Here is a 22,857-nt window from a genome sequence, read left to right as displayed (position 1 = left end):
CAATTTCTCCCTTCTTTTCAGGCCGAGTGTGTGTTGCCCTGTATAATTCATTGTTCTCAGCCTGTTCGACCCGATACCCACCCAACTAGTACAAAATTTGGCCGAATTGCTCGCCCGAGTGTACACCTTGCTGGCATGTATTTCAATTGACGAGTTCGTTTTGAGGACGTCGCCACCCTGAATGTGAAACGGTTTTTGTCAGCTCACTCATTCAAGACTAGACTCTTCGTCACAGAACAGTTTTAACTTACAATCTTGGTTCTTTTCTCCTCGTAGCTCTCATCGGACTGGCGATCAAACTACAACCTCATGTACACCCGCACCTGTTCTCATGCAAAGGTTTCCCCTAGACAAACCAACGAGAATATTTGTCAGCACGGTACATCTTAAATTCAGCTCAGCAACTTACATATCTTAGGCTGAACTCCCTACCGAGCGTCCACAAACAATTTCCTGCATTGTCTTCCACTTCTCAGGATTGAGCCGGCTCTTTCCATATCTGATACTCCATCCATCCCAAAATGTAAGATCATTTTTAACACTTTTACACTATCATATGACAAAAATGATAAAAAATGATCTTACATTTTGGGACGGAGTGAGTATCAATCTGTGCTCCCAGGAATACAAATTGTAGCAGTGGTATGCCTTTGTCAGTGAGTTGAAGGTGTTGCCCAGCTCCAGCTTGATCACTTCTTCGCCATCCCTCTCTGCAAATCCTCTTATCATTTTCTCCAGAGCACCCATTCTGCTAGCGCATGGCGCTCGCAACCACGCTAACTCTGTCCAGCAAAATAGAAAGAAGATTCAGTGCATAGACGGCGGACTCAGAAGTCAGAACCCTACACTTCTACTTCTCTGCTACCAGAACAACAAAAAAATCAGAGCACACAACACCTAATCACAGCATGCGAGCATTAGAGCATATCCACTCGATTTGGCCCCCCCAGGGGCGCTCAAATAGCGCCGCCTGGGGGCGCGCCGGCGAAAATCTCGGCGTCGGGGCGAGATGTTTCCCAACCGCCGACCCAAGGCCGGCCCCAGACGCCGTTTTTTTGTTTTTTTTCAAAAACAAAACTCGGCCACAGTTCAGCCAAACACGACGCAAATTCGAGCAAACTTGGCGAGTTCATTGACATATTTACAGGAACTTGTGAAAAACAAACTAATAAAGGAAACCTTCATGGCGAGGAGCACCGGCTCGACGACGCACGGCTCCTTCTTCGGCCTAACGAGCCGGGCAGAGGTGGGGAGGGCTCGTTGATGGCGATGCCGCCACCGCGGGTGCGCCGACCGAGCGGCGTGTCTTGGGGCTCCGGCTTGACAGGGCGGAGAGCGGGTGAGCCGGAGGAGCGGGAGCGGGAGCCAGACAAGGAGGACTCCGGCTCCATGCGCCTCGGCGTCCACGAGCTGCCACACCGGAGGGAGAAGGTGGGGGCCGACGGGTACTCCAGCCGCGGCGTGTTGCCGCCCTCGATGTATTAGAGGACGGCCTCCAACGTGTGGCCTGGCACGCCCACCATCGGCGGCACCCTTCCGAGTTTTGGAGGCCGCGGGGTTCGATGCCGTTGGTGGCCTCGAGTTGCTCGGCGTGACGCCGCCTGAAGTACGGCTCCCACAGCGTGCTGTCAGAGGTGAACCTCGGCCCGTCCCTCGCCGACTGCGGCAGTGAGGCGTGGATGCGGGCGATCTCCACCCACGGGTCCGCCCCAGAGGGAGGCGGCGGCACTGGACCCTGCCGGCGCTCCTCCACGACACCCGCATGTCCGGCGGGGCCGGGTAGCCGGCCTCGTAGAGGAGGCGGGCCTCGTCCTCGCGCAGGGGTAGCGCTCGGCAATGGGGAAAAAGGAGGGACGCCAAGGAGAGAGGAGAGACGGGAGCGTCGGTGGTAGAGAGAGTGCAAGTGTGCGTCTCACCGGTGTGGGAGAGGTGGCTTTTATAGCCGCGGGCGGGCGGCGAGCGTGTGTCCGCCGTGTGTATGCGTGGCGGGAGAGGGCCGGACACGCATCGCCATGCCTTCGCTGCGGCACCCGTGAGGCATCAATGGAAGGCTGACCAGCGCGCCAGCCTCCCCGCGGGAAACCGAGGCGATGAGGACGATGCGGGCGCGGGGTCGCTGACTCGGCGGGCCCGCCGTTCTTTCGCCCCAAAACCGATTGCCCTGGCGCCCCCGGGCGCCCCCAGCGCGCTGGGTTCGGCCTGGGTCTGCCGACGCCAAATTCGGCCCTAACTGGCGAAAAATGGGCTTTTGGGGGGGGGGGGGGGGCGCGGCTGCGCTTTCAGCGCCAACGATAAGAAAGGGCCTTGGGGGGCTTGCTGGGGGCGCCGCTGGAAATGCTCAGTATTTCGATACATCCCAAGCACACGACCCCATCAACAACAACACCCCTCCCCCCGGCTCTATTCCGTACGATGGTCATCCTTAAATCAATCTATATAATTCCTTACGGGGGCACAAGACAGGCATGACCGCATGAGCTTATTACTTTGTTTTCCAATCCCCACAAGCACAACAATAGGATAGCGGGTGCAGCAAAATCACTGAACTTTTTTTGGGCCATGCCTGCGCATTTGGTAATATTTGGGAAGGGGTATGGGAGTTTAGAGTAGGGAGTTGTATTAAGATTAAACATGGGATGAGACGTCTTATTCTTAATCCTCTGTTTGGCACACAATACAAATTATGTGTGAGATTTAAAGAGAAACAGTATTCCCTTATTTGTTTCATGGGAATTGATGAGTAACTAGACATGGGAAGTTAACGTAATTTATGATGAAGGGCTAAGATTGACTCACTAAAACAATTCCTTTCCACCTCCCACCCCCTCCCGTGTTAATAAAATGGTGGGAGTTGAAGCCTAAAGTCCCATGCCTATTCCCTTCTGAATTTCCAATCCCTCGATTCAAACAGTAGATTTGAAGTCTCGTACCCTTTCAATTTCCATTCCCTAAATGTAATTACCTCCAACCAAACACGCTGAAGATTCAGCCGGGTGGTCGCGGATATGGTTTGATCGCAGACTCGCCTGACTGACTAGACTGTTCGCATCGTTCCGGGCGGGGTCGCCGCCATTGAAGTACGCAGCCACAGACGACTCCCGCACGCCTACTGGACCGCCACTACCGGCCTCGCTCCCGTCGTTCAGATCCGAGCCAGCGGGGACAACCCCATCGATGAAGATTGGCAACCTGCCACAATGGGTCAGAGAAATCAGCGAGGCGGCGCCGAAGCTAACAAATCAAACACTACAAAACGCCGCCGGCACAGCCACACAGCAAGGGCCGGCACGGCCAGCCCGCAGCGCAAATACCATATAGGATTGGGGAGGGGAGGGGCGAGAGGAAGGGGCAAGGGGATGGGGTGCACACCGCCGCTCACCTGCACACCGGATCCATGGGTAATCGCCACCGGCGCTGCTAAGCATCGCCGTCCTCTCGATCTCCTTCTCCAGCCGCCGCCCTCCTCTCTGTTTTCTGCACTCGGAAACGCAAAAGCAGCCCGCTGTTGCGTGTTGTGGCCGAAAAATTTCTGGACCGTGGTACATGTATAAAGCGTTATTTTTTTTTGAGTAACGTATAAAGCGTACCTGTACCAGCGGTCCATGCGCACAGCCCCCTCCCTCCCCATTATCTCATCTTGGCTACCTTTACATACGGCTACTGCATTGCAAAACCAGAAGCTCATACTATAATGATGATGATTAGTTAACTAAAATCTGAAACTCTCTGGCCATTTTCTCTAGCTGATAGCAAGAATAATGAACAGCAAGCACTATACCCGATTAGTGTAGCGAATGCCTAATCAAGGTCCATCTGAATATAATTTAATTGTGTTTGATTTGGGCATGCATATAAGTTTGATATCCTGTTGCGGACAGTTGTTTCTCATTTGTTGTTGACCTGATCTAGATCCCTGAACTCTTGTGCTTTGAACCTGAACCTGAAGATTTTATAGCTGTTCAAAGCACTATAAGAAACCTGTTAATACATGACAGTTCATGTCCGTCACAGACCAGGCGAAAACTGTCATGCGTGGCCATGCATGACAGATTTGAATTCCGTCATGTATATCGCGTCATAATTTGACATCAAGTCGTCCATGACGGTTCTCGGCCGTCAAGGATTAGCCCGAGGCCCGCGCAGCCCAAACCAGGCCCTAACCTTCGTGACGGACGATGCCACGTAGGATTTCTGAATCATAAATTGGAATGACGTGGCTGCCTACATGGAAATTATTTTCGTCACGAAAATCATCATGGATTTAGGCACAATTTCAATTTAGTCCCATTATCTCTTTCTTTCCACCCAAGTTTCACCAACACATTTTTTAGCATAACTTGTTACACAGATCATAATGGCAACTTTCACCAAAGACAAGCATTTCCAAAATCGCGTACATACATATATCAATTAATATGCGTCCGCCCGCAGGTATCTACAACATTTGCAATTCACAATATTCTCCATGAAATAATAATTTACAACATATACAAAATATATCACACAACAAGATTAGGAAATAGTAGAATCCAGGTTACATAGACATAACATACAAACTATTAAGGTTTTTATTATAGGTCTTGCCGTCAGCCCTCCAAATGGCAATTATCACGTCATGACAGATTGTGATGGGCTGCACCGAGTAGCCCGCTACCCAATCATACCAAACATATTTACAAAACAACAGATATTGGTCGATACGGATAGATAACAAGAGAACTGCAAGAAAGTGAAAAATGGATTACATGCTGTCAAAAAATCGTAAATCTTATAGTGCCTACAAATGAGGATAACATAGTATCTACAACATATATGTTTCATTTATATCCAAATTAATTAAAACAGCCAAGTTACAGGTAAAAAATGAAGTGTTATGTACTTGTGCATACCATCCAAACAAGAAACAATTTATTTTTTTGCGCACTAGGCATGGGATTGATAGAAGAAGAGTACAAGCATGGGATTACAACGCTTACAAGGCCATGTGCGCACTAGGCATGGTGTACAAGCGAAGGAGCACAACAGATGGGGGTATGCTCAGCCCCGCGACCGAAAACTAGAGACTAAGCACCGGGGATAATGTTTTGCATTCCGGTGGCGCCCGCCTTGGTCCATAGTCGCGCCTCGTCCTTGATGGTGTCGGAGGTGAGGTTGATCGATGGTGTCGCTCCGTCAAAAATGCAAGCGTTGTGGTGCTTCCAAATCCACCAAGCTGAGAGGATGATGAGGGAGGATAGACCCTTGCGCATGGAAGCGGGCGCGAGGTCGAGAGAGGATTGCCACCATAACTGGAATGGTGTGCTGGGGTCAGGGAGGTTGATGGGCACACACGCCCAGCCGAGGATCTCGTGCCAAATTTGGCGAGAGAAAGAGCATCCGGCAAGAAGGTGGTGCATGGTCTCCTCCTCTTGGTCACACAGGGCGCAAGTGTCGTCGTGGGGCAATCCGCGGCGAGCCAGGCGTTCCGCGGTCCAGCAGCGGTCTTGCATGGCCAGCCAAAGGAAGAACTTGACGCGGAGAGGAGCCCAAGGTCGCCAGGTGAGCCGCCAGAAAGGGTCTTCACAAGCTTCGAAGAATAAGGCCTTGTAACAGGAACTTGCAGTATATGTAGCAGAAGAGGTCCATCGCCAGCGTAGCGTGTCCGGCTCGCTGGAGAGATTAGTGTGCCGCACCAAACACCATAGCTCGACGTGCTGCACCATGGCCGCCGGCCCAAGCGCGCCTCGGATATCCTGCACCCAAGAGCGCTGGTGTAGACCATCACACATGTAGCGCTCCTTCCGAAGGCGCCTTGGGACGAGAGCGAGAACGAGAGGGGCGATCTCGGCCACAGACCTGCCAGCGATCCAGTGGTCGGTCCAGAATCTGCAAGTATCTCCAGCTCCAAGCTGCCAAGTCGTGGAGGCTTTGAAAATTGCACTCGCGTTCGCGTCGTGGGGGATGTGAAGGTGGCTCCAGGGGCGAGTAGCGTCGGTACGTTGCAGCCATAGCCAACGAACACGAAGAGAGATGCCCGTACGCTGTATGCCTCGGATGCCGAGGCCACCGAGGGAGATAGGCCGGCATACACACTGCCAGTTGACGAGGCACTGACCACCGTTGGCCTTGTCTGATCCTGCCCATAAAAATCCGCGGATGATCCGGTTCACCTTCTTGATGGCAGTGCTGTTGAAGGCAATGGCCATGAGGAAGTGCGTGGGGATGGCACTTAGGACATGGTGCACAAGGGATAGGCGGTCTCCCTTGGATAGCATAGATGCCCGCCATGTGGAGAGCTTGCGCCCAAGCTTGTCAATGATCGGTTGCAAGCTCGTCGAAGAGGCCTTGCGGACTGAGAGGGGCAGCCCGAGGTAGGTGATGGGAATGTGAGTGACGGGACACTGCATCTCCGTGGCTATAGCAACAATGTGATCCTTGGTGCATTAGATAGGAGCGGCCGAACACTTGTCAAAGTTGGTTTGCAGCTGTGACGCCCGGATAATTAGGCTACAGTAATTCCCTGCTAATGGGGCCACATCACCACGATCACTGTTGTTATTCTCCCGATGATTCAATCCCGTTCAAATTCAAAATTCAAAATCAAGGCAAACGATAAAAGTTTTCAAACATTAAAACTAAAATGTTCAAATTGGAACAAATAAATCCTAAGTAATAATGGAGGAGAAACCACACTTTTATAAAATGTGTAAATACTCTAAAATGAGCAAAACAGCAGCTACATATAATTAAATGCTTTTTATAATATATAAAATATTAAACTAATTTATTTGGGAGCCCAAGTTATTGTGACATTAGAATAAGTAGTAACACTATTTTAGGAACTAATTTAGCATTTTATAAAACTATAGTAAATAGAAAGTGAGATAAAACAGTAAAAAGGAAATAGATAAAAGAAAACCAAACCAATAAAAAAAAAAGGACCCCCGGGCCAACCGACCCAACAGGTCGGCCCAGTCAGCCACCAGGCCAGCCCACCCCGTCGCCTTATCCCCGCACCCCCCCTGTGACCTAAAGCCACGTCCCCCACTCCCCCACCCACGACTCTTCCTCCCTCGCACGCTCCCTCCCCTTGTTTCCAGATCGGGCGCCCCTGGCACCGATCGATGCCGCCGCCTGCGCCCGACGTCCTCCCCGCCACCTCAGACTACGCCGGGAGCACCGCCTCCGCCGTCTTCGTCAACTACAAGGACGTATCGGAGCTCGGGACCTCTGCCTCGCGCCGATCGAGCCGTTCCCTTCCCCGGATCGCCGTCACCCGCCGCCGGACCTCGTCGCCTCGCCGCACGTCGTCCCCGTCGTCCTCACCACGCCCCGCTGCCTAAGACCCTACAACCCCGGTGAGGCCCCCCGGCCTCTCCTTCTCTCCCCGCGTCGTCGCCCGTTACCGCCCCATCTCCGTCGTGGCCGCCCCTGCCGCGCTGGCCGCTGCTGCTGCTCTCCAACGCCTCGCCCGTGCGGCCCCGCTTCGCCCTGCCGCCCGCTTCCCCCACTGCTGCCCACCTCGCTCGCCGCTGCCTCCCGCCGGAGCTCCACGCCGGCCGCCGCTGCTGCCGCTCCCCACGCTCGCCCGCGCCTCTGCTCGCGTTGATCTTACGAGGCCGGGCATGACCCAGAAAAGTGTGTCCGGCCAAATGGGATCGAGCGTGTTGGGTTATGTGGTGCACCCCTGCAGGGAAGTTTATCTATTCGAATAGCCGTGTCCCTCGGTAAAAGGACGACCCGGAGTTGTACCTTGACCTTATGACAACTAGAACCGGATACTGAATAAAATACACCCTTCCAAGTGCCAGATACAACCCGGTGATCGCTCTCTAACAGGGCGACGAGGAGGGGATCGCCGGGTAGGATTATGCTATGCGATGCTACTTGGAGGATTTCAATCTACTCTCTTCTACATGCTGCAAGACGGAGATGACCAGAAGCGTAGTCATCGACAGGACTAGCTACCCCCCTTTTATTCTGGCATTCTGCAGTTCAGTCCACTGATATGCCCCTTTACACATATACCCATGCATATGTAGTGTAGCTCCTTGCTTGCGAGTACTTTGGATGAGTACTCACGGTTGCTTCTCTCCCTCTTTTCCCCCTTTCCTTGCTATCTGGTTGTCGCAACCAGATGCTGGAGTCCAGGAGCCAGACGCCACCGTCGACGACGACACCTACGACACTGGAGGTGCCTACTACTACGTGCAGGCCGCTGACGATGACCAGGAGTAGTTAGGAGGATCCCAGGCAGGAGGCCTGCGCCTCGTTCGATCTGTATCCCAGTTTGTGCTAGCCTTCTTAAGGCAAACTTGTTTAACTTATGTCTGTACTCAGATATTGTTGCTTCCGCTGACTCGTCTATGATCGAGCACTTGTATTCGAGCCCTCGAGGCCCCTGGCTTGTATTATGATGCTTGTATGACTTATTTATGTTGTAGAGTTGTGTTGTGATATCCTCCCGTGAGTCCCTGATCTTGATCGTACACATTTGCGTGCATGATTAGTGTACGGTCAAATCGGGGGCGTCACAAGTTGGTATCAGAGCCGACTGCCTGTAGGAATCCCCCTTTCCAACTCCTTGGCCGAAGTCGAGTCTAGACATTGCAAAAACTTTTACTAACATGGCTGTGTGTCTTACGGGCCCACGTCGCCATTGGGTGGTATTAGGATCTTTTACTCCTTGTCTCTGGGACTCTGATCTCTCTTCTATTCGGGTTAAGTGAGTTTTGCTAAATCTAACATTAGGATCTCGTTATCGCTTTCACCCGGAGAGCCCCTTATTACTAATGATCGTCTGCTGCACGTGAAGACCCTGAAGATACTCTCCGCTGATAACCCAAGAACTTGTGTTCATCGCTTTTACAATTCCCTTTCATCGATGAACTCCTATGGATAACCACGTATACTCGCAATTCATACAATGTTTCCCAGTTGATCTTGTTACTACAAGATACCCCGTAATGCTCTCTGTTGTTCAAAGAATCCTTTGAGCTTACTGCTATGCTGTTCTTTGACACCTGAATACCCCTACGGATAATTCTCGCACTTACCGAGTATCCGCTCATCCCCAGTTGAATTCAAGTATATCACAAAAGTGTTCAGAATACCATTCGATCTTCCGAAAATCCTCAGGAGCCTATTGCTCTTGAAATTCTTGCTTGCTTGCATTATGGATAATCCCATAAGTCTCGTAATCTTATAGTCATTCCTTGTCATTATCATTTTGAGTCTGTTGATTCAAAATATTGCGAATGCTCACAATCCTCAATCAGATCCTAGAATTCTTCCTTCTGGCTCAAACGTCATTTTTAACATGAGCTGGATCTCGACCTATCAAATTGCCATCGATTGTACCCCTAAGCCTACTCACTTATCCATCCTTGATCAGAGCGTTGCTTCTGACCCCCTGATTTGGAAATCATAATTCTTTTTGCATTCGAACTTTGAGTTAGTCAGTTGTTTCTATAATCAGATCTCCTTGCATTCTTCTTCCTCTGGTTGAGTACCGATGCTCACATCAGATCCCTTGTGGACCATCGGTTCCTTTGTTGGATTTTATCCGACAGTGTCCTTCCTATTGAATAACCTTGTGAGTCTTTCCATGGGTATATAATGCCTTTGGTAAATTGTATCCTCTGTTTTCTCAACCATGCTCCGTTTTCGAGCTGGTGGTATTTACTGTTGAAGCTGGTGGTATATGATTCCACGATACCCTGACGGGTTGAACCTATGCCTTCCTTAATATGTGTGAACTCAGAAGTTTTCACGAGTCATACTCATCTGGTATTTCACGAGGTAAAACTTTCAACACTATGCCTTTATCAAAGCGAGGAGTGAATGGAAGGTTATACAGTGAAGAAGTGGGAGTCGACCTTGAACCTTTGTGTTCATGCCCATGGACACGATGTAGATCCTATCATGGAAGCTTCTTATAATAATAACTATTTCCCTGGTATAATATCATCTGGTATCGGTGAATTGATCCTTTGCGATCGTGGTTCCGACCATGTTCTCCTTTAAATACCATTTCCTATGCAAGTTTAAGTAATTGTCTTCTATAGAGCAATACCCCAATCCACCCTCTACTTTGATTTGTCGTCGAGTATTGCCCCCTGGTATCTCGAGACTATCACGGAACCGCATAACTTCTTATGAGTTCTTCATCAAGTACTACATTCTCACGGATTACTATTTTTCCTGGGTTTTGAGTGGTTAATCACTCGAGTACCCCGACAATTGAATCGAGTCCGCACTACGGTTCAACAACTTTTAGTAATGTTCCTTACTTACGAGTTTGTACCCGATCGCGTCATTCCTAGCCTGTTTGGCTATATCATTATCTTGATGATTTTAACTGTGCTACCTGGTCCTTATTCCCGGAGCACCACTTCGACGATGAGCTAAGCTTACGTCGATTTTCCTCGTCATATCGTTTCACCTCGAACAACAAACTTGACCCCGAGTTTGTGTGCTACCCGTGGTTCCAATAACCTTTCGCTTTCATCATTCCTTTGACTTGATGTCATCGTCGATCGATTACATCTCCATGAAACCTCTCGACAAAATTTGTCATGATCATCATCAACATTCTGAGTTCCTCCAGGATATCAATTGAATTCATGATGAGAAATACCATCCTTGCCCCTCGATGATTTGTGTTATCATCGGCAACATTCTTGCTTTCCCTTCAATACAAACTTGTTCATGTTTTGTGTTGTACCTTGAGATCCTTATTATCCAACTTATGTTATGTTCTACCTTGGAGTATTGCTATCTCTTATGTCAAGGATATTGTGAGAATTTCTCCACCTCTTGAGAATTCTTGATATAGTAATACTTCTCGCCATCTCCATTTGCTTTCTGATCCCCGTGTTGTTTCTAACCTGAATACCGACAATTGAACTAGGATGCGTGAATTCAAAACTTCTAGCAATCCTATTGCTTTGGAGCTAATGGTCGATAGTTCATGCTTAGACTATTGGTTAATGAATCATCATTCGAACATTGATCGTGCTACCTAGCCCATATTTCGGGTGCACCGTCAACCAATGTTCAATCGTGTATGTTTCCTCGAGCATACCTCATTATATCATTTGAACTGACAAAAGTTATCTCCTTGTTCACATAAGTGTGGAAATCCCTCTTTTTGGAAATCTCGAGGAATTGTCGCTGAGTCAATCAGTCACCTCCTCACCTCCCCTTGATTTAATGATGAACTCTTGTTTCGGAACTTGGTTTCATAGTTCATTTCCCGAGAATCTTACAATGTCATCTCGACAATTCGTGTTGCACCTTTCTTCTCAGGCATCCCGAGTCTGAGTTATCCTGACACCAATCAGATCTGAATCTCGGTCAGATATGATGGTTGGAACATATTTCCAAGAGTTGTCACATTGGTCTATTCATGACCCGGTAAGGTGATGTCATGCCTAACACACCTGGCCAGAGGACCTATTGTTATAGGTTTTCCCTTTTAGCAAGGTTAGCTGTTCTTCCATGAGGAAATTGTAAGACTTATTCTATAAGTTGTTCCTGATGGGTCCTTTTTGTTTCCTAAGTCTGATCCTCACCTGTTGACCATGTCAATGCTACCTCGAAGCATGTCTATGGTACTCCGATTTTCAACAGGAACATTTGAAGCCCAATGCTAAATGTTTCCTGCTCAATTATCCAAACACCGTTGTATGGGTAATGTCATGAAATTTCTCTCCCCTACCTAAAGAGTTTTCTACATTATATCCTGTCATGAATATCATGCTCAGCTTGTCCTTGGGAAGGATATACCCTTGAAATATGTGTTTAAACACATTTTCCTTTCCATTCTTCTGTTTAATCTGATAATCATATTTTCCTTTCCATTGTTTGGTTTAACCTTTCTGGTGATCTATATGATCTAAGCAGTAATATTCTCCTGCTTATGTAAACACCTCGGTGTACAACTCTGTCAGTAAGACCCTGTTACTATTGTTGGTGACATTTCGGTAACCACCGATGGATGAGAATTTTGCCTAATGGTCCGCCTCATTTCAACGGGCAGGGAAATGGTTCTCTTCGTCCCTCGCCCTTGGTACCGACGATGTTGCTGACATATAACTGACAGGTTAACCTCTGACATGCCTTGCTATCATGATCGTGCAAGATGTCACCGCCCTTCCTACTTTTAACCCACATGGTGGGCCCATAACCCACAGTTCCACAGGATCGAAACCTGACTCTCCTGAAAACACCCCTGTTCCCATGGTTGTTCCTCGCGCGTGGCCTTGTATGTAATTCATGAGCCACCTTCCGAGAGATCATCAATTCTGGCATCAGACAAAATACTTATTTCCGTTGCTTTGAACCCCTTTCACGCCCTGTAACAGGCATAGAATGATTGCCTGCCCGCTCGAAACTTTCCATGACACCTCCTCACGTTGCTCTTGATATTTTCTTAAGTTTCAGTTCGAGAGTTACTTACCGCCACCTTCCCCGATGTTAGCTACCAGATAGTCAACCTTGCAGAGGTCCGTTCTCCCGGAATACCCACCCTTTATTCTTTCGTAAGTACGATGGAAATCCCGAAGGAATGATGACGACTTCATCATGATGACCTGAAGCGGAGAAATGAAGACCTCAACGTAATGGATCGACCTCTTCGAGAAGAGCAACCAAGACCGAGAAGAATCGTTAGAATTTCGTAACCAGGACTTTCCCCCTTACACCCCTCTTAAATCTCGGGACGAGATTTCATGTAGTGGAGGAGAATTGTGACGCCCGGATAATTAGGCTACAGTAATTCCCTGCTAATGGGGCCACATCACCACGATCACTGTTGTTATTCTCCCGATGATTCAATCCCGTTCAAATTCAAAATTCAAAATCAAGGCAAACGATAAAAGTTTTCAAACATTAAAACTAAAATGTTCAAATTGGAACAAATAAATCCTAAGTAATAATGGAGGAGAAACCACACTTTTATAAAATGTGTAAATACTCTAAAATGAGCAAAACAGCAGCTAAAACCAATAATTAAATGCTTTTTATAATATATAAATATTAAACTAATTTATTTGGGAGCCCAAGTTATTGTGACATTAGAATAAGTAGTAACACTATTTTAGGAACTAATTTAGCATTTTATAAAACTATAGTAAATAGAAAGTGAGATAAAACAGTAAAAAGGAAATAGATAAAAGAAAACCAAACCAATAAATAAATAAAAAGAAAGACCCCCGGGCCAACCGACCCAACAGGTCGGCCCAGTCAGCCACCAGGCCAGCCCACCCCGTCGCCTTATCCCCGCACCCCCCCTGTGACCTAAAGCCACGTCCCCCACTCCCCCCCCCACGACTCTTCCTCCCTCGCACGCTCCCTCCCCTTGTTTCCAGATCGGGCGCCCCTGGCACCGATCGATGCCGCCGCCCGCGCCCGACGTCCTCCCCGCCACCTCAGACTACGCCGGGAGCACCGCCTCCGCCGTCTTCGTCAACTACAAGGACGCATCGGAGCTCGAGACCTCTGCCTCGCGCCGATCGAGCCGTTCCCTTCCCCGGATCGCCGTCACCCGCCGCCGGACCTCGTCGCCTCGCCGCACGTCGTCCCCGTCGTCCTCACCACGCCCCGCTGCCTAAGACCCTACAACCCCGGTGAGGCCCCCCGGCCTCTCCTTCTCTCCCCGCGTCGTCGCCCGTTACCGCCCCATCTCCGTCGTGGCCGCCCCTGCCGCGCTGGCCGCTGCTGCTGCTCTCCAACGCCTCGCCCGTGCGGCCCCGCTTCGCCCTACCGCCCGCTTCCCCCACTGCTGCCCACCTCGCTCGCCTCTGCCTCCCGCCGCTGCTGCCGCTCCCCACGTTCTCCCGCGCCTCTGCTCGCGCCCCCCCGTCGCCCGGGCAAGCTACGGCCTCGGGCACGCGCACCACACCCGGGCGCCCGCTAACGCCGAACCCACTTCCCCCCTGGCCCCATGACATGTGGGGACCAGCCCCTGGAACATTAAAAAATAAAAATAAAAATATTAATTAATTAAAGACTTAATTAACTTAATTCAGCCTAATTAACCTAATCACTTAATTAAATTAACTAATCATGTTTAGTTAACCTAAGTCAATGACAACCGGGACCCACGCGTCAGTTTGACCAAGTCAACTGACTGTTGACTGCTGACATCACCCTGATGTCATGCTGACGTCATAATGACATTTCCTAATTAATTTAAGTCTGTTAATTCTAAAATGAATTAAAAACTTTGAAAATTAATATAAAATAATCCGTAACTCGGATGAAAATACTTTCTACATGAAAGTTGCTCAGAACGACGAGACGAATCCGGATACGCAGCCCGTTCGTCCGCCACACATCCCTAGCATAGCAAACTCGCAACTTTCCGCCTCCGTTTCATCTGTCCGAAAATGCGAAACATCGGGAATACTTTCCCGGATGTTTCCCCCCTTCGTCGGTATCACCGCCTACCGCGTTAGGGCACACCTAGCACCGCGCATTGTCTTGTCATGCACCGCCATGCTTATGTTTGCATTGTATTTACTGCTTCTTCCCCCTCTTCCCTCCGGTAGACTACAAGACCGACGCTGCTGCTGCCCAGTTCGACTACGGAGTTGACGATCCCTCCTACTTGCCAGAGCAACCAGGCAAGCCCCCCCCTTGATCACCAGATATCGCCTAGTCTTCTCTATACTGCTTGCATTAGAGTAGTGTAGCATGTTACTGCTTTCCGTTAATCCTATCCTGATGCATAGCCTGACATTGTTGCTACAGTTGTTACCCTTACCTGCTATCCTACTGCTTAGTATAGGATGCTAGTGTTCCATCAGTGGCCCTACACTCTTGTCCGTCTGCCATGCTATACTACTGGGCCGTGATCACTTCGGGAGGTGATCACGGGTATATACTATATACATTATATACATGACACATGTGGTGATTAAAGTCGGGTCGGCTCGGTGAGTACCCGCAAGTGATTCTGATGAGGGGGCTGAAAGGACAGGTGGCTCCACCCCGGTAGAGGTGGGCCTGGGTTCCTGACGGCCCCCGACTGTTACTTGTGGCGGAGCAACAGGGCAGGTTGAGACCGCCTAGGTGAGAGGTGGGCCTGGCCCTGGTCGGCGTTCGCGGATACTTAACACGCTTAACAAGATCTTGGTATTTGATCTGAGTCTGGCCATTTGGTCTATACGCACTAACCATCTACGCGGGAGTAGTTATGGGTATCCCGGCGTCGTGGTATCAGCCGAAGCCTTCGTGACGTCAGCGACTGAGTGGCGCGCGCCGGATTGGACTGGAACGCCACTAGGCTAGGTCTGCTTCCGGTCGCGTACGCAACGTGCAGGTGTGCATAGGGCGATGGGCCCAGACCCCTGCGCGCATAGGGTTAGACCGGCGTGCTGACCTCTCTGTTGTGCTTAGGTGGGGCTGCGACGCGTTGATCTTACGAGGCCGGGCATGACCCAGAAAAGTGTGTCCGGCCAAATGGGATCGAGCGTGTTGGGTTATGTGGTGCACCCCTGCAGGGAAGTTTATCTATTCGAATAGCCGTGTCCCTCGGTAAAAGGACGACCCGGAGTTGTACCTTGACCTTATGACAACTAGAACCGGATACTGAATAAAATACACCCTTCCAAGTGCCAGATACAACCCGGTGATCGCTCTCTAACAGGGCGACGAGGAGGGGATCGCCGGGTAGGATTATGCTATGCGATGCTACTTGGAGGATTTCAATCTACTCTCTTCTACATGCTGCAAGACGGAGATGACCAGAAGCATAGTCATCGACAGGACTAGCTACCCCCCTTTTATTCTGGCATTCTGCAGTTCAGTCCACTGATATGCCCCTTTACACATATACCCATGCATATGTAGTGTAGCTCCTTGCTTGCGAGTACTTGGATGAGTACTCACGGTTGCTTCTCTTTCCCCCTTTCCTTGCTATCTGGTTGTCGCAACCAGATGCTGGAGTCCAGGAGCCAGACGCCACCGTCGACGACGACACCTACGACACTGGAGGTGCCTACTACTACGTGCAGGCCGCTGACGACGACCAGAAGTAGTTAGGAGGATCCCAGGCAGGAGGCCTGCGCCTCGTTCGATCTGTATCCCAGTTTGTGCTAGCCTTCTTAAGGCAAACTTGTTTAACTTATGTCTGTACTCAGATATTGTTGCTTCCACTGACTCGTCTATGATCGAGCACTTGTATTCGAGCCCTCGAGGCCCCTGGCTTGTATTATGATGCTTGTATGACTTATTTATGTTGTAGAGTTGTGTTGTGATATCCTCCCGTGAGTCCCTGATCTTGATCGTACACATTTGCGTGCATGATTAGTGTACGGTCAAATCGGGGGCGTCACAGCAGCCCAGAAGCGAGGGCAAAGACGTGGAGGAGCCTGCGAACCGTGGCGAGGTCGTGAGAGTCCGGATGGCAGAAGATGACCACATCGTCGGCATAAAGGGATATGCTCGAAGCTGCGTGACGGGTGGTCAAGCGATGAAGGAGGCCCAGCTGAACCGCACGTAGCAGCATGGAGTTCAGCACGTCGATGACCAAGGTGAAGAGCATGGGTGAGACCGGATCGCCTTGACGGAGGCCGTGAGCGTGGTCGATCGGAGGCCCTGGGTGGCCATTGATGAGAACTCTCGTGGAGGCCGTGGAAAGGAGCATGGAGATCCACTCGCGCCAACGAACAAGAAACAAAAATGAAGTGTTGATACTTGACAGTTAAAGCTTAGATAAAAAAAAGTGAAAATAAATCAAAAAGCTACGAAGGAGACAGTACTGGACCTATATAAGAATGTAAAATTTTAGCCCAAGGATACAGTTATCAAGAATCCAGCTGAAGAATTAGTATTTGAAAGGAACAATAATATATTCACAAATGGAGATGCAAAATTACCAGCAGCGGTGAGTTGACACGTTTCTCAGCAACCAGGACACTGCAATCCATAGCAGAAGGATTACATGCAGACCAGAATAAGAACACCAACTTTTCAACATTAAAGGTTACAAAAAGTAAGACATCAAGTTTCATCAGGAATACCACTAGGGGAAAACTCATATGACTGGAAATTATGAATTAGTTCTCCAACAAGAGATTATGTTTGGAATATCTGTCATTTGGTGCAGAAAAAATAAAACTACATTATGTGTGTGTACATCTAAATCCCAAAGATGCAGATTGTTACAATATTTCATTATTTTATTGTTTCAATCATGTCTAATGGAGCAGCTTGTTCAATGGTAATCTTGTGCCTCTCCCTCTCACTCAGGGAGCAGCTTATTCAGTGGGGTAAACTCGTATGCTTAGCTTTCTTCCATCTACAAAAGCTGAAAGGGAGAAGGAGAATCACACAAGTTAACCACCGAAAAAGCTGCTCCGTGAGTGAGAGGGAGAGGCACAAGATTTACCACTGAATAAGCTGCTCCATCAGGTTTATGCACTTGGTCCCCATCAGGTTTCAAAAATATATATAATTGTAGTTTATGCACCGGTCCTTCCATTAACTTAAAACTATTTTTTTTCATGCATCCTTTTCTAATGCATAACTCCGCCTATGTTGTCTCAACATAGCCGGTCCCAAGCCCGGGTAAAGGAGGAGGGTTGTGATAGGCTTGGCGAGCCAACGTAAAAACTCAGCCACTCTTATGGAGATGAAACCCAATAGATTTTCGTTGGGGCGTAACCCTCTCAGCGACGCGCCACATCGGAACCCGGGTGTGGTGGAAAATGGGCAAGGGCCGGGCCGTTACCCCCCAGGTGGCGCGCCGTATCTTGATCTGGATACGGTGGCAAGTGAGTGAGGATCGGGTCGTCGCATCCTTAGTGGCGCGCTACATCGGCGCCCGGATGTAGTGGAAAATGAGCAAGGGTCTTCGCATTTGACTCGACGAGTGCAAAGGGTAAGGAAGCTAGCCGAGCCTAGGAGGATTCGCTTAGGTAGCTGGAATGTAGGGTCTCTGATAGGGAAGCTCCGGGAGCTAGTTGATGCAGCGGTGAGGAGAGGTGTTGATATCCTTTGCGTCCAAGAAACCAAATGGAGAGGACAGAAGGCGAAGGAGGTGGAGGATACCGGCTTCAAGCTATGGTACACGGGGACGGCTGCAAACAGAAGTGGCGTAGGCATCTTGATCAACAAGAGCCTCAAGTATGGAGTGGTAGACGTCAAGAGACGTGGGGACCGGATTATCTTGGTCAAGCTGGTAGTTGAGGACTTGCTTCTCAATGTTATCAGCGCGTATGCCCCGCAAGTAGGCCACAATGAAAACACCAAGAGGGAGTTCTGGGAAGGCCTGGAAGACATGGTTAGGAGTGTACCGATTGGTGAGAAGCTCTTCATAGGAGGAGACCTCAATGGCCACGTGGGTACATCTAACACAGGTTTTGAAGGGGCGCATGGGGGCTTTGGCTATGGCATCAGGAATCAAGAAGGGGAAGATGTCTTAAGTTTTGCTCTAGCCTACAACATGATTGTAGCTAACACCCTCTTTAAAAAGAGAGAATCACATCTGGTGACTTTTAGTAGTGGCCAACACTCTAGCCAGATTGATTTCATCCTCTCGAGAAGAGAAGATAGGCGTGCGTGCCTAGACTGTAAGGTGATACCTGGAGAGAGTGTTGTACCCCAGTATAAGCTGGTGGTTGCTGACTTCCGCTTTCGGATTCGTGTCCAGCGGGATAAGCGTGCCAAAGTCGCTAGAACGAAGTGGTGGAAGCTCAAGGGGGAGGTAGCTCAGGCGTTCAAGGAGAGGGTCATTAAGGAGGGCCCTTGGGAGGAAGGAGGGGATGCGGACAATGTGTGGATGAAGATGGCGACTTGCATTCGTAAGGTGGCCTCAGAGGAGTTTGCAGTGTCTAGGGGAAGGAGAAGCGAAGATAAGGATACCTGGTGGTGGAATGATGATGTCCAGAAGGCGATTAAAGAGAAGAAAGATTGCTTCAGACGCTTATACCTGGATAGGAGTGCAGACAACATAGAGAAGTACAAGATGGCGAAGAAGGCCGCAAAGCGAGCTGTTGGTGAAGCAAGGGGTCGGGCGTATGAGGACCTCTACCAACGGTTAGGCACGAAGGAAGGCGAAAGAGACACCTATAAGATGGCCAAGATCCGAGAGAGGAAGACGAGGGATATTGGCCAAGTCAAATGCATCAAGGACGGAGCAGGCCAACTCTTGGTGAAGGACGAGGAGATTAAGCATAGATGGCGTGAGTACTTCGACAAGCTGTTCAATGGGGAGAATGAGAGTTCTACCATTGAATTGGACGGCTCCTTTGATGAGACCAGCATGCGTTTTGTGCGGCGAATCCAGGAGTCTGAGGTCAAGGAGGCCTTAAAAAGGATGAAGGGAGGCAAGGCGATGGGCCCGGATTGTATCCCCATTGAGGAGTGGAAAGGTCTCGGGGACATAGCGATAGTATGGCTAACCAAGCTTTTCAACCTCATCTTTCGGGCAAACAAGATGCCAGAAGAATGGAGACGGACTATATTAGTACCAATCTTCAAGAACAAGGGGGATGTTCAGAGTTGTTCTAATTACCGTGGAATTAAGCTGATGAGCCATACAATGAAGCTATGGGAGAGAGTCATTGAGCACCGCTTAAGAAGAATGACAAGCGTGACCAAAAATCAGTTTGGTTTCATGCCTAGGAGGTCGACCATGGAAGCCATTTTCTTGGTACGACAACTTATGGAGAGAGATAGGGAGCAAACGAAGGACTTGCATATGGTGTTCATTGACTTGGAGAAGGCCTATGATAAGATACCGCGGAATGTCATGTGGTGGGCCTTGGAGAAACACAAAGTCCCAACAAAGTACATTACCCTCATCAAGGACATGTACGATAATGTTGTGACAAGTGTTCGAACAAGTGATGTCGACACTGATGACTTCCCGATTAAGATAGGACTGCATCAGGGGTCAGCTTTGAGCCCTTATCTTTTTTGCATTGGTGATGGATGAGGTCACAAGGGATATACAAGGAGATATCGCATGGTGTATGCTCTTTGCGGATGATGTGGTGCTAGTTGACAATAGTCGGACGGGGGTAAATAGGAAGTTAGAGTTATGGAGACAAACCTTGGAATCGAAAGGGTTTAGGCTTAGGACTAAAACCGAGTACATGATGTGCGGTTTCAGTACTACTAGGTCTGAGGAGGAGGAGGTTAGCATTGATGGCCAGGTGATACCTCAGAAGGACACCTTTCGGTATTTGGGGTCAATGTTGCAGGAGGATGGGGGTATTGATGAAGATGTGAACCATCATATCAAAGCCGGATGGATTAAGTGGCGCCAAGCTTCTGGCATTCTCTGTGACAAGAGAGTGCCACAAAAGCTAAAAGGCAAGTTCTACAGGACGGCGGTTCGACCCGCAATGTTGTATGACGCTGAGTGTTGGCCGACTAAAAGGCGACATGTTCAACAGTTAGGTGTGGCGGAGATGCGTATGTTGAGATGGATGTGTGGCCACACGAGAAGGATCGAGTCTGGAATGAGGATATACAAGATAGAGTTGGGGTAGCACCAATTGAAGAGAAGCTTGTCCAACATCGTCTGAGATGGTTTGGGCATATTCAGCGTAGGCCTTCAGAAGCTCCAGTGCATAACGGGCGGCTAAGGCGTGCGGAGAATGTCAAGAGAGGGCGGGGTAGACCGAATTTGACATGGGAGGAGTCCGTTAAGAGAGACCTGAAGGATTGGAGTATCACCAAAAGAGCTAGCTATGGACAGGGGTGCGTGGAAGCTTGCTATCCATGTGCCAGAGCCATGAGTTGGTTGCGAGATCTTATGGGTTTCACCTCTAGCCTACCCAACTTGTTTGGGACTAAAGGCTTTGTTGTTATTGTTGTCCTTTTCTAATGCATACATATAGAGACAAACTTAACTGAACTCGTCTCTCTCTCTGAACAAACTGAAATTCTCAAGTACACGTACATTCCGTGAGATACTGAAATTCTCAAGTACACATACATTCAGTGAGATACTGAAATTCTCTATTACACGTACATTCAGGACATGGTCTAGTTCATTGATTAGAAAGCAAGAAGACTTGCACACATAGTAGAAGTTCATAAGTTCAGCCAACTAACTTGTACATACTTAGTTCAAGCAGGACATGGTCTGATTCATTACATTACAAAGCAATAACCTATGCAAAAAAGAAGTAAACAAAGTAAAATTAGGTACTGCAAGCCTCACCATTTAAAAAGATGTTCATCACAGAAATGCATTACATATTTTGTTTAAAACCAGTCTATGAATGCAGAATAAATGCAGGGGATTGGTTTCTCAATAGAGAGGCAAGATTGAATTGGCAGCAGTACCTAATTTTGTTTCTAGTTAATAATTAGCAGCAATAAGCTCATTAAGATCTATGATAAGCCAAACAACCAGCACTAGTTGGAATAAAAAAACAAAGATCTTACCCTGCTATTGAGAAACTGATAAAAACAAACAAGCCAGCTAGAAATTTCCGCAAAAAAAAGCCAGCTAGAAATGGAGCAATCATGTAGATTCAATCTGGAGCAAAATATTCACTTCCACGCAAGAACTAGCACTTCAAAAGCTTCAGCAATAATCACACATCGATAGGAGGACATTAATCTCTTGCTGTTCCGAGGACTAAGATATAAGATAGCTAAAGAAAATGAAGATGGAAAATCTGTCTATTCTTTTAGATTCGTAAGAAAACTTTGTAGCAATGTAAATTCTAGTAACATGCAACTGGCTGCCCTGGTCAAAATCTTCACACCTAGTCATAGCAATATTATTTTCTTTCTTCCAACTGAAAAATAATTCATGATCTGAAAAATCGAACATAGAAGAGGCTATCTCAAGATATGAAGTGCTAAGCAACATCATGGACAAAAATTACAGAGAGGACAACCTAGTTGAGACAAGGTCCCTCGTGTACGACCTAGTTGGGACAACCTCGTCGGCATGCACAAAAAAATTTGTGGAACAGAGGGGATGGGGAGAAGCAAAGCCTCACCAGATCTTGAGGAGGAGCATGAGGAAGAGGTGTCGGCGAGATCCAGGAGGACGCCATTGGCACACGGGCATCGCCAAGATCCCAAGGTCAGCTCGCCGTAGGACGTCGCCATCCTCCCGCATCTGCTACCGCTCGGGGCCCTTCTCTTGTGCCGCACGTTTCGTCCTCCCCTGACCGGCCAAGGACGTGGTGGTCATCGTCGTGGTAGTTGACGATGCAGTGGTTTTCCAGATCTAGAAAGAGGTAATAGATGTCAGGGAATAGAGTGGCGGCAGTTGACGGTGCGGTGGTCATCGTCCTGCCTCTAGGAGAGAAGAGGGAGGGCCGGCGGTGAACTTTGGGAAGAGGGAGGCGATGAGATCTTGGGTGGCGGCGCTGTGTGGGGAACGATGGGGAAGCAGGAGGGGGCTGTGCAGGAGGGAGAGAGGAGGGGGTGGGGAGGAGGGTTAGGGTTAGGCTTTTATACGGGCAAATGTCAGGCGGGCTGTAGCGGGCTTTGGCGGGCTTGCGGGACAGTGCACTTGGCCTGTCCATGACAATTTCTGAAAACGTCACCCGAAATGTCAGGCGGGCTGTAGCGGGCTTTGGCGGGCTGTAGCTTGGAGGACTTTGTGAGCATTTGAACATGTTCATTCGGAAGTTTTGGTGGGGGAGTAAAAACGGACAACGCAAACCCCATTGGGTGTCTTGGAAGGCTATGACGCAGCCTAAAGCAATGGGAGGTTTGGGCTTCAAAGATTTCGAGCTATTTAACTTAGCAATGTTGGCACGGCCTGGCGCCTGTTACAAGAGCCGGAGTCTTTGAGTGCTCGTATTCTGAAAATTGTTTACCACCCCAATACTACCATTCTTCAAGCCAACCTGGGGAACCATCCTAGCCCAGTCTGGAGGGCTATCATTG

The 22,857-nt window shown here is 49.0% G+C and overlaps 1 protein-coding gene across 2 annotated transcripts; it reads right to left on the bottom strand.

The window, feature by feature from the left end:
* Positions 1-10: 10 nt before the first annotated feature.
* Positions 11-22,381, bottom strand: LOC141031102 (uncharacterized). Of its 2 annotated transcripts, XR_012193174.1 has the most exons (8): positions 21,957-22,381; positions 16,866-16,905; positions 3,380-4,719; positions 2,963-3,189; positions 586-782; positions 433-499; positions 252-346; positions 11-177 (listed from the first exon to the last, which is right to left on the bottom strand). XR_012193174.1 is itself a non-coding variant. In XM_073506194.1 (7 exons), the coding sequence occupies exons 3-5, from the start codon at positions 3,394-3,396 to the stop codon at positions 553-555; spliced, it is 474 nt and encodes a 157-aa protein (XP_073362295.1). In that variant the 5' UTR covers positions 3,397-4,719; positions 16,866-16,905; positions 21,957-22,381; the 3' UTR covers positions 11-177; positions 252-346; positions 433-552. The 2 variants fall into 2 exon arrangements, 1 of the variants encoding a protein (XP_073362295.1); XM_073506194.1 differs by having other exon boundaries at positions 433-782.
* Positions 22,382-22,857: the final 476 nt, after the last annotated feature.

This window comes from Aegilops tauschii, unplaced genomic scaffold (assembly GCF_002575655.3).
Source record: "Aegilops tauschii subsp. strangulata cultivar AL8/78 unplaced genomic scaffold, Aet v6.0 ptg000490l_subseq_155209:229596_obj, whole genome shotgun sequence".
NCBI classification, from domain to species: Eukaryota; Viridiplantae; Streptophyta; class Magnoliopsida; order Poales; family Poaceae; genus Aegilops; species Aegilops tauschii.
This window is presented reverse-complemented; position numbering and strand designations above follow the sequence as displayed.